The 12156-nt window shown below is 43.5% G+C and overlaps 1 protein-coding gene across 3 annotated transcripts in view; it reads right to left on the bottom strand.

Annotated features, from left to right (window-relative positions):
- GALNT17 (polypeptide N-acetylgalactosaminyltransferase 17) overlaps positions 1-12156 on the bottom strand; it is a 381950-nt gene that overhangs the window by 248499 nt on the left and 121295 nt on the right. For all 3 annotated transcript variants that reach the window (XM_075905117.2, XM_075905120.2, XM_075905116.2), the window contains exon 4: positions 10562-10728. In XM_075905117.2, coding sequence (XP_075761232.2) covers positions 10562-10728 — 167 coding nt within the window. The remainder of the gene's footprint in view (positions 1-10561; positions 10729-12156) is intronic.

The following is a 12156-nucleotide window of genomic DNA, read 5'->3' as shown; positions in this document are numbered from 1 at the left end:
AGTTCTTTTGAAAGAAGGGGAAAGAGGAAAAAGCACATGCCCTGGTGGCCACTCCATCCATAGTAATCACAGCTTAAATGTGAGATAGCGTCCATTCAGCGTGGATGCTCTCTTTCGAAAAAGCAGATTGGTTTTTCAATGCTCTTTTGCAGTGTGGATGTTCTCTTTCGGAAGAAGTTTTTTCAGAAGAACTCTTCTGAAAAAGCTTCTTCCGAAAGAAGCCTGCAGTCTAGACATAGCCTAAGTTTCTAGAGTCACAACTGGTACCAAACTTAGTACTTTCTGATGCATATGGCATATAAAAGACATGCAATGTAAAAACAATCTCTAGTGTAGGCATACGGAAGCATATAAAAAGAAGAAATACATTTTGAATGTCAAAGTGTCAGTTTAATTATAGAAAACCAACCCAAAGTCTGTGGCTACGTCTACACTGGCCCCTTTTCCGGAAGGGGCATGTAAATTTCACCAGTCGTCGTAGGGAAATCCGCGGGGGATTTAAATATCCCCCGCGGCATTTAAATAAAAATGTCCGCCGCTTTTTTCCGGCTTTTAAAAAAGCCGGAAAAGAGCGTCTAGACTGGCCCCGATCCTCCGGAAAAAGCGCCCTTTTCCGGAGGCTCTTATTCCTACTTCAAAGTAGGGCGCTTTTTCCGGAGGATCGGGGCCAGTCTAGACGCTCTTTTCTGGCTTTTTTAAAAGCCGGAAAAAAGCGGCGGACATTTTTATTTAAATGCCGCGGGGGATATTTAAATCCCCCGCGGATTTCCCTACGACGACTGGTGAAATTTACATGCCCCTTCCGGAAAAGGGGCCAGTGTAGACGTAGCCTGGGTGTTTATCCACACCTGATTGGGACCAAAGCTCTTAAGGTTTTACAGCTGGACTGGAAGACCCATAAGACTAGCCACTCCTGGGAAATTTCTAGTACTTCCTGCTTCCAACTAAATTAGAACACATGGCAGTTTTGCATCTGGCCTAGATATAACCTGCATGCAAAAAAGGGAAAATTGTACTGAGAGTTTTTTATTCTCAAAATAAGGTTTGGTTTTGAGTTATAACGTGCAAAACACTGAAGCTAGGATCCTAAAACCCTTTTTGCAAAGAATATTCCATTGAATTCTACTGGATTCTCTGTTTTAAAAAAATGCAGTACCAGTGCCTTTTTGCAGAATAAGAGGAATTTTAAGGATGCAGGACTCTATCAGAGACTTGGCCCTCTCCCATGAAACCTTGCATATGGTGGTATATCTGATTTGTCCACAAAATAAACTAACGCAGAATCATTAAAATAAAATGCACAACACAGAGTATAATCTTTCACATTGTTGGTACTTCTGCTCCCTTGTGCCAATCATATGCTCTAGTATGCTGGGAACTGTACAAAAATAATTTACAATTATGACTGCAATCAAAGCCTGCCAACCAAGGGAGGCCATGTGATGTCACGAGTAGCGGACTGCCTAGGATGCAGGATATGCAGGTTCTGTGCTTAGTTCTGCTCGGTGTCCTTGAGCAAATCGCTTCTGCCTCTGTTTCCTAATATTTCAAATATTTACATCCTTTATAAAGCACTTTGAGATCTACTGATGGGAAGTGCAATATTAGCATGAAGTTCTATTATGTATCAAGACAGACTGTAGCCATCACCTTGGTATAACAAATTGCTGGAGACTGACTCTCATGTCTGCTCGGCTCAAGGGCTCCAAGATATCACCCTTATGGCCAATGCCCCTGTGTGTCTAGATATCTAGGAATTTCCATGGGTGGCTTATTGACCCATTTCCCCTCCCCTCTCCTCCGTTTGTAGAAAGCTCACTGCTCACGCAATACACCAGGCCAGCGTAGCTGCTGAGAAATGAGTGGCAAAGTAGGTCAGTCCTTTAAGAAAACAGCAATGGAGAACAGAGGAGTGAACAGTAAACCCCATCGATCAGGCTTAGCCAGAGCAAGGGAAGGAAATGGGATCAGCAAGTCCCTCTCCTTCTGCACATTCTTCCTAGCACATCAAAATTGTGCTTTCATGAGCTTGACTTTCTGGCATTCTTCCTCCTCCCCTCAGCCAGAGGCTCTGTCTTTTATGCTGAAATGAGACAGAAGGGAATAAAACACTCGCAACCCGAAGCGTCTGCATCATTTACATTTATTATTGGGGCAACTAGCTTCATGCTGAGCCACTCATAGGAAACCAATATTTTACGCAGGTGTCGTGACTGCTGGGAGTGGCTTCACAGAGGAAGAGAGGGTAGGTCTACACTGCAGAGTTTTGTCGGAAAAACAGCTGTTTTTCTAACAAAACTTGAGTTTACGTCCACACTGCCATCACTTCCTTCCGCAAGAAAATGGAGAGAATAGAGGGGTTTTTCCGGCGTTGGTAATCCTCATTCTATGAGGAAGAAGCCTTTTGCCAAAGGAGCTCTTTCACAAAAAGGCGCGTGTGGACAGTGAAGAGGGAGTTCTTTCGGAAGAAGAGGAAAAAGAAAAAAGCACAGGTGCCCTGGTGGCCATTCCGTCCATTGCAATCACAGCTTACGTGCGAGAGAGCATCCATTCAGTCTGGACCCTTTCTTTCAAAAAAGCAGATTGCTTTTTCAATGCAGTTTTGTGTGTAGACGCTCTCTTACGGAAGAAGTTTTGTCGGAAGATCTCGTCTGAAAAAAGCTTCTTCCAAAAGAAGCCTGTAGTCTAGATGTAGCCAGGCAGAGGTTTTTTGATAGACAAAGCCCTACATGTAGAGCATCAGTTTCTAACATGATTTGGACAGAAAGTCAGCCATTCATGTTGTATTACCAAGGATCTATGTTCCCCATACATCTGGGCTATGTCTACACTTCAGGCTTCTTGCACATGAACTTTTTGCAGAGGAGATCGTCCGCAAAAAATTCTTGCACAAGAGCGCATCCATGTGCTTTTGCACAAGAGAGTGTCCACACTGCCATGGATGCTCTTGCGCGAGAAAGCTCTGATGGCCACTCACAGAATGGTCAACAGAGCACCTGTGCTTTTTCCAATAGGGGTTTCATGTGCAAGAAACCCCTGGTGTCCATCCACACACGCCTTTTTTCACAAGAGCTCTTGCGCAAAAAGGCTTATTTCACATAGAAAGAGGAGTAGCGCTTGCGCAAAAGGCTCTGTCTTCTGACAATCTACTGTACATTTTCTTGTGCAAAAATACACTTGCAGTGCGGATGCTCTGCGAGTGTTTATTCAAAAATGGTTATTTTTGTGCAAAAACTCTGCAGTGTAGATGCTTATGTAAACATCCTGGATTGGCAAGGGGCAATTACAGGCCTTTGCCCAGTGCTACCTTCTTCCTTTGTTTTAGCTACGGAAGATTCGTTTGGTAAGTAAATACTAACCAAATTGCAGCTAATGTAACCAACACCAGGGGGACTTGAATCTGGGACCTCTGGAACCTAGGAGAAGAGCTTCTACTGTTTGAGCTATAACACCAACCGGTTGCCAGCATAAGCTGCAGGGCTCCCTTGTTCTCATTTCTCACTGTACATCTAGGGTACGTCGACAAAACTTCTGTCGACAAAGAGCGTCCAGACACATTGAGTTCTGTCGACAAAGCAAGCTGCTTTGTCAACAGAACCCTGTAGTCTAGACGCAACCCTACAGGCAATAACACCTTCTGTCGACAGAACTCTGTCGACAGAAGGTGTTATGCCTTGTAAAATGAGGTATACCAGCGTCGACAAAACTGCTGAGTTCTGTCGACGTTATGTCGACAGAACTCAGCGGTAGTGTAGACGCTGGTATAGTTTTGTCAACAAAAGTCCACTTTTGTCGACAAAACTCAGTAGTCTAGACACACCCCTAGACTGCAGGCTTCTTTCGAAAGACGCTTTTGTGGAAGAGATCTTTCCGAAAAAACTTCTTCCAAAAGAAAGCGTCCACACTGCCAAAGCACATCGAAAAAGCAATCTGCTTTTTCAAAAAATAGCATCCACACAGAATGAACGCTATCTCATATTTCAGCTGTGATTACTATGGACGGAATGGCCACCAGGGCACCTGTGGTTTTTCTTCTTTCCTTTTCTTTCGAAAGAACTCCCTCGTCCCCATCCACACACACCTTTTTCTGAAAGAGCTCTTTCGGAAAAAGGCTTCTTCCTCGTAGAAAGAGGTTTACCAATGTCGGAACAACCCCTCTGTTCTTTGATTTTTTTTTTTTCAAAAGAACATGATTTGCAGTGTGGACGTAAGTGACTTTAAAAAAAAACGGCTTTTTTTCCCAAAAAAACTCTGAAGTGCAGACATAGCCTAGGCGTGTGGGTTACACTAACACTGATGATCCATATGGAGATGGGGCCTCGGGTCCTGGTGTGGCTCGTTAGAAAGAGAGGTCCTACTTGTAAAACTCAGGTACAAGAGTAAGGATGAAAACCAGGCCCCATTGCAGTCAACAGCAAAACTCTCATGGCCTTTGCTGGATCCGGTTTCAGTCAAGGGTCCAGATTTTCATTCCTCCTAACAGGTGGGTGGGGACTGGTAGGAACCTAAGATTTTGGGGCCTTCACATGCTTTCAGATACAAAGCCGTGCCTGGCTTGTACTCAAGTGCAACCTACCATGCACCCAGGATTGTGACGCCCGTACTGCCAACACCGCTCAGTTTCTGCAGAGGTTGATTTTGCAACACCGGAAGCACAGCATTCCCTCTCCGTGAACTCTGCTGGATGGTAAATCAGAAGTCGCACTCGCAGCTACTCTTAATCTAAATCAGGGTAAATTACTCCTAATATTATCTTGCATGTTTTGTATTCAGCAGTCAATTTAATGACTAACATTTCCAAAACAGGAAAATAACTTAATGTCTGCCAACATGGCATTGTCAGAACATGCAAATTTTAGGCTCTGAATCCAGAGGGCTATTGCATTAGGTCAGTAACAGCAAATTTATTCTCTGTCATATAAATTAAGGGAAGCTGCTTTATCCCAAAATATTGAATCTTTGTCGTGTAGCCCAGAGCCACATTATATAATAAGTTTGGAAGGTCGGGAAATAGCACAGCAGAAATTCAATGACTTCAACAAAGTGGGGGGAAGAGAAGCCTCCCTTATGAAGTTGGCATTCACGTAAATTGGTTATCCTGCCTTTGGCTTTGCTATTTTGAAGGCTTTGTGCTAATTGGCGTAAAGGAGAAAACATCTTACAGCTCAAAGAACTGTCTGCAGTACTGATCGGTTCTCTTGTGCACTTTGTAATACAGGTTATAGCTCTCTAGTCCAGCAACAGTCATGGTTCAGCATGATTTTAATTAACCGGATGTCCACTTACCATGGGCGTGGCCACGTTTCCTGAGGTCCCATAAAGTTTGTTTACAGCCACCAGTCCCGGCTCTCAGTGTTCTGTGTGGTTATTTAGCTCCAATGTACTACTAAATTTACTTCTAAGAGCCCAAACAAAAGACAAGACAATGCAGCACTTTAAAGACTAACAAGATGGTGATGACCTAATAAACCATCTTGTTAGACTTTAAAGTGCTGCATTGTCTTGTCTTTTGTTTGGGTTCTTTGTTTGAGCTTTCGTGGGCCAGACCCACTTCCTCAGATCAATATGTGGAAGAAAATTGGCACGGCCTTATATACCAAAGTAATCACTTTGCCAATCACTCTGGTATATATGGTCGTGCCAATTTTCTTGCACATATTGATCTGAGGAAGTGGATCTGGCCCACGAAAGCTCATCACCTAATAAACCATCTTGTTAGTCTTTAAAGTGCTGCATAGTCCTGTCTTTTGTTTCAGCTACACCAGACTAACATGGCTGCATCTCTATCACTATTCTAAGAGCCCTGTTAGCAGTGGAAGTGTTAGTAATACTACTAGACAATATCGACCTCCCATAGTTTGGCAAATTCTCTGGTTCATCGCCGGGTAGGTCCAAAGATGGCGGATGAGAGAGGGTCAACCCGTAACAACATTCTGATCTTGCATCTTACCACTGATGACCAGAGTTAGCTTCACAAAAACACTACACCTCACAGCATTTCAAGGAGACATTTCAGCATTATAACCATTTCACTGTTTTCGTTTGCTTTTGGTTGCTATATGGCCTTCAGATATGACCTGGAAACTGGTATCAGTTATGCTGTGAATGGGATTGCTAATAGAGGACGCTTGGACAGATATATAGTCATGTGAGAAGGTTACTTCTGGCTCACAGGTTAGCACCAAAAATTATGGCTGTGAGGATACTGGTTTGATTTTCAGCCAAAGGCATGTGCAAGAAACACAGAGGAACAGTACACACAATGGAAGAAAAGGATCATCTGACTGATTAGATTGAGTTAGGCTGATTTAGAGTTGCGGAGAAATGTTTTGTAACGAGACTTGGAAATTGGCAAAACTCTCTGAGTTCTCCTATTTGGTTGTGAATCTTTTATGTGAAGCTAAGGGAAGGGAAGCAGCTGCCAGGAAGTGAATTATAACATGGATAAAACTGAGCAAAATGTGGTGCCTTAGGCTTGGTAGGCTGCATTATGCATCAAGCCGTAGGTTCAATAGTCCCTAACTCACAGCAACACCCAGAGGGATGCAAACCAAACCAAACCAAACCAGAAGGTTTGCTGTGTCACTGTGTACACTGTGACTGTAAGGTCCGTAAAACTCTAAACCGGCCAGAAAGTAACCAGTATAATATTAGCTGTAATTAAACAAGTTGTTGTTAATTAGACATTTGAATTACCTTGGGGTTTGTGTTGGCTCAGGCAACTCTAATGCCTAACAAGACTTGGAACATGGCTCTTTACTCCATGTAAGCCTATTAAAACCTTCCTATTTTTCCAAACCCGTAAAACAAACTCCCAAGAGAACACATAAGGCAGCACTGTCGTTGCTGAAATGAGTTGTGGAGCAAGATAAGGATCTATCCAGTCTCAGCAAATATTGTTATGCTGAAGTAAATTACAACCTGCCACATGCATCACTGAATGTACCTCTGTATTTTAAGTAGCCTTTTATCTTCAAGTTTTCTTTTAGAGTATGAGGTTTTCTTTTCAAAGAGATATTATTCCCGATTATAAACACTTATACAGACAGACCACAGAAAGGCAGGCGATGGCTAAGAAACAGTCTCAAACAAGGTGTGTGACTGTGAGATAACATATTGTCTCAGGGGCATACTGCTGTATGCCGCCAGCGACCTCGGAAATGGGTTATCATTCAAAAACACAAGCGGCGCAGCGTCTTTGCAATTATAAAGCAGCCGCAACAAAACCCAACGGCAAATACAAAACAAGTCTTTACATACAAGTATAGTGTGAATGCCAATGAAAAAAAGTTTCAAAACTGAAACTCCCTCAGCATTTGCCTTTAGGGGAGGAGTTTGCAGGACATTTGAGTTTTTGACTGGTTTTCTAAATCAGGTATACACATTAAGAACTGGTACATTTGATATAGCTCTGTAAAACACTTGTACAATTTGTCGTTTGCCATGTTTATTGTATATCTTGCCATGTAGCGATACTAGGATGGAGAAAAATCGAATGTGCCTTAAAAAAATCAGTCAGAAGGCTGAGTTAAAGATGCATGAATGCTTGAACTATGTGTTTCTTATCTCGGCACGCTGGAATTTCTGTTAAATGTAATAGTACTCTCAATTTCCCAGGGTTGTTGCACTTGATTTTAGGATAATTAAAACATTCATGTAATGTCAACTGTTAAATTACTGAGATATACTCTCAAACTTAACTCCATCTTAATGTAGGGTTGCAGGGGTTGTCTGGTTTTGGGTGGGTTTTTTTTCCTTTGTATTTTATACAGACATACACATACACACCAAACTCCAAAATATGAAAACCAGGAAACAGAACCCTAACTTTTCAAAGGCCACTGGCAATTTTAGGTTCCTCACTTTGGGGGTTCTATGCCTGAAAGAGTGCTGACTTTTTAAAAGTTCAGAGCATCGGCTCTGTGAAAATCAGGCTCCTTGCAGGTATCTGAAGTTAGGCACCCGGATCTTGAGGTTAGTGTTAAAGCCATATATCTACAAGTCACCTTCTCATACAGTTCCTCAGAAATGCAGTTGCCTATTCCTTTAACAAACCAGCTCTACACAACTACAAAGTCATACCCAGATAACATTATCTCTGCCCTCTGTTTACTCTTAGGATTCCCGTAGAAGTGTTGACTATAACCTGTAGTTTGGAATGTGGAATTATTTCCCTCTCGGCACCTTACTCCTTTTCTAATATCCATTTGTTGTCATATTAGACGAGTAGCTCCTAAGATTTTATTCCTGCTCTGAGTAACTATCTTCTATCACTGAGGCTTCTTGCATCGTGATTTGTAGAGCTCAGCTACATATGTTGCTTTGTATAATTAATTATTATTATTTTGGCATCTTGTGGGAGGGCAGAGTGAAGGTTATACAGCTTACCTTTGCGACTCCGACTGAGCAATGCTGCAAAGCTCTGTGATGTAAATTGGAGTGCTTTGACAAAGCAGCAAAATTGTGAAACAAGCCAACTGTTTCTAAAGCTCTTAAGGGCACCAAAGGTAACCAAACTCAGTCTCTCTCTCTCTCTCTCTCTCTCTCTCTTTCTCTCTCATGCTCTGGTTCCTACCCAGCCTCTGACCTGCCTGAGTTAGCCCCATCTTCTTCTGGGCAGATGCTGATGAAGATGGCGCCTTTTAATCTCAGCAGCAGACAAAGAAGGAGAGTTATTTAATTTTGTATTCTCATTGCCAGCTGCAGTCTCTGCTATTCAAGGGAGCGATGTTTTTTAAAAAGGATTCGTTTCATTGTCCTATTCCTTTCAGAAGTGTCTCTCGAGCTTCCCAACAGCATTTGTTACAATATTAGCTTCTCTGCTGCATACTGAGTGGCTGGTAGAGATTGTTTAGCCACATACTTCTTTGCACATGCCAGGCACTATTGAAGATAAATAATGAATACACATGGGTGCACCTTTAACTCACTCTCTGTTCAGTCAATGCAGTGGAACTTGCGGGGGGTGCATGCAGGATTTCATTCCGATATTTTCAAATATCGTTTTCCCCTGTAAAGTAGAGGCTATGCCACAGCCTGCAAACACAAATCACCTTCACCTTTCTTTAGAGGTCACAAGAGGAGCGAAATGCCCTGCTTGTGTAAATCACCAATGAGTGTTACTGTCTTCTATCAGCTGAGGAGCTGAGCACATTTCCTCCCTGCCCACTGGCAATTATTATAACTCATCAGTTTTCTATGGTGCTTATTCTTGCAGGGCCTATTTGTGCAGATTTGAGATGCTTACTTTATTCCAGTTTTATCTTGTCACGCAGTAAGTGCAACCTCCCTGCCTTCTTTGGAACAGAAAATCAGCTGTCATCCCCCGAGTGCTTCACTTCCAGTTGTAATGTATCGCAGGATGTAGAGCCCACAATTTTTTTTACTATGTCAGCATATACAACAGAAATGGGAAGGGGGGGGGGATGATGATGATTTAACCCTCTGTGGGTCTTCATTAAGTTTTTACAAAATAAATATATTTTTTTAGACTGAACATGATTTGGTGGTTTGCTATTTTTGTAATTTGTGTAAATAGAATCAGGATGGAGGAATAATTTGGACTTTGAAAATACCACCACAGAACTCCCATTAAAAATCCAAAGAGACTCAGGATCTCAAAGGCAGGAAGAGAACGTGCATCACCAGAAATTGTAAACAGACTGGTTCAATATATAGGACACAGGAGACCTAAGTAGTAAATGGCTTGATAGCGGAAACGGAGGGAGGGGCACTTGTCAAACGAAGACAGTGATGAGAGCTATCGAGCCATTTACTACTAACCTAGCCTCTAGTCCCTGATCTGCTGCATAGCCATAGGCAAGTCGCTTACTCTCTCTGTTGGCTCTTCTACTGTTTGCCTGTGTATTTCTTACAACACCACCTAGCTCTTAAGCAGTACTTTTCACCCAGAAGTCTCCCACTGCTCTGCAAATGGAGATCAGTGCCATTGTCCCCAATTCACAGATGGGAAAACTGAGGTGCAGAGTGGTGACATGGCTTTCTTAAGCTCACTCTCTAGGCCAGGGGGAGAGCCAGTTGCAGAACTCCAGAGTTCCAGTTTGGTGATCAGTGCATGAGACCACGCTACCACATCGCAAGGCTCAGATCCATAAAGGTATTTCAGAGCCTAACCCCCATTGAAATCAACAGGTGTCAGGGCCCAAATACTTTTGAGCATCTGAACTTGATCTTTTGCAGCAGGGATTGTCTCTTACAATGTGTTTGATAATGACTACAGTAATAGTAACTATTCATTAATGCTCTTTGGTCTCCTTTCAAGCCACTGAGATAGTTTCTGTTTTTCTCCCGCAATACAGGCTGCTTTGCAAATTCATTCAGAAGTCTAATATGACATTTGATTTTGGTTCTGCGTCTACCATGACAGCTTGCAGAATGGCCTCTGAGTAATGAGAGGGTAGAATTGTATGCTGAACAGCACCTGATCTTCCAACGCATGCAGCTCTTCATCCCAAAGCCACTGTTCTCCTTTCATATTGAACCTCTGTGCCCTGCAGGAAGCAACTGTTTTTAGTTTCTTAAAGAGGTCTGCCCTTCTTACCTTCATCACTGTTGTCATCCACAAGTATGATCTCTTTCAGGAGGTGGGCTGGAGTGTGATTGACGGCACTGTGCACTGAGCGCAGAATCACCGATAACGCTTCATTCACGAAGATGAAAATAATGGAAATCTGGGGCAGATTCTTTGCATATTTCAGCTCTTTGCACCTGCAGCAAGAAAAGACACAAAAGGCACGTGGGTTAACAGGACACATTCTGGAGTGTGGCCGTGTTAGAAGCTGAGCACACATGTAAAGGGCAAGTTATCAGACTTTGCAAGAGTGTAAAGGAGCACATTCTTGCGGAGCTCATGTATTACCTACGCCTTGCTGAAAAGGGGCAGGGCGGAAGGAGACTTCGCACCTTCTGATTGGCCTGGAGGTGGGGCGAATGCTCAAAATCTTCTCCCGCCCTGCAAGGTGCTTCTAAGCACCGCACACTCCTTGCAGGATGGGGAAAGGGTGGGAGGAGACTCCACATGCTCCCCCACCCCAAGCCCTGACTGGCCTGCAGGGATGTGTGCAAAGTCTCCTCCTACCACCAGGGCACAGGCACCTTGAGGGAACCACCAGCTGTTCAGAATAACTGGTGGTTCTCTTTGGGGGGGGGGAGACAAAGACTTCAAATGCTCCTCCACCCCCTGACCAATCAGGATCTGTGGGCAAGGAAGCACAGAAGTGTCCTGGCCCCGCCCCTTCCACCTGAGGTCCCGCCCTTTCTGAGGTGGCCTCAGACCACTTTAAACATTTCTGAAGTGGTCCCCGGTCAAAAATTATCGCCCACCCCTGACCTATGCTCTACATGACAAGCCCCTAGGAACACAGAAATTGCCACATTAGATTGGACCCATGGTCCATGTGTCTAGTGTCCTAGCTCCAAATATAGCCAGCACCACTGGGGAAAATTTCCCACTAAGGAACCTCAGGGAATATGACTGTCTAAAGCCATGTCTACACTAGGGGTGCATTTACACAGCACCTGAAACTATAAATAAGCTGCGCAATTCGCGCTATGCAAACTGCGTCGCTTATTTCAAGTCTATTTCGAAATAGCTTATTTCATCATTTGGGTGCTGTCTACACAGTGCCAAATTCTGAGCCATCCCTTACTTCTCGTAGATTGAGGTTTACAGGGATGGTGAAATAGCGCATCTGCTATATTTTGAAATAGTGAACGTGTTCAAAAGACGTGGGGTAGCTATTTCGGGATACCGCTGGTATCCCGAAATAACTTTTCTGGGTAGACATACCCTAAGAGATTAGTCTGAATTTACTAAGTTCAACTTCTGGGCACCCGATTTTACAAATCTGAAGTTTGGTATCCTCACTAAGGGGAAGAATTGAATGGAGTCTGAGGCAGGGTCTATTAACGTGGACTCAAAGCCCCAGGAAGCCCTCGGTGGAGCTGTGGGAGGCCTCCCACAACCAATTAGTTCGAATGAGCGGCACTGGAGCACAAGAACGTTATTTCAGGCTCACAATAGCATTATTCCTCATTAAAAGCAGGACTACAGGCCTGGTTTACAATAGGGCCTTTAGTCCAAAATAACCCCCACAAGTTCGAATTTGTAAGTAGTGCATCCACACTACCAAGCCG

This window comes from Pelodiscus sinensis, chromosome 21, assembly GCF_052426305.1.
Source record: "Pelodiscus sinensis isolate ZL-2025 chromosome 21, ASM5242630v1, whole genome shotgun sequence".
Classification (NCBI taxonomy): domain Eukaryota; kingdom Metazoa; phylum Chordata; order Testudines; family Trionychidae; genus Pelodiscus; species Pelodiscus sinensis.
This window is presented reverse-complemented; position numbering and strand designations above follow the sequence as displayed.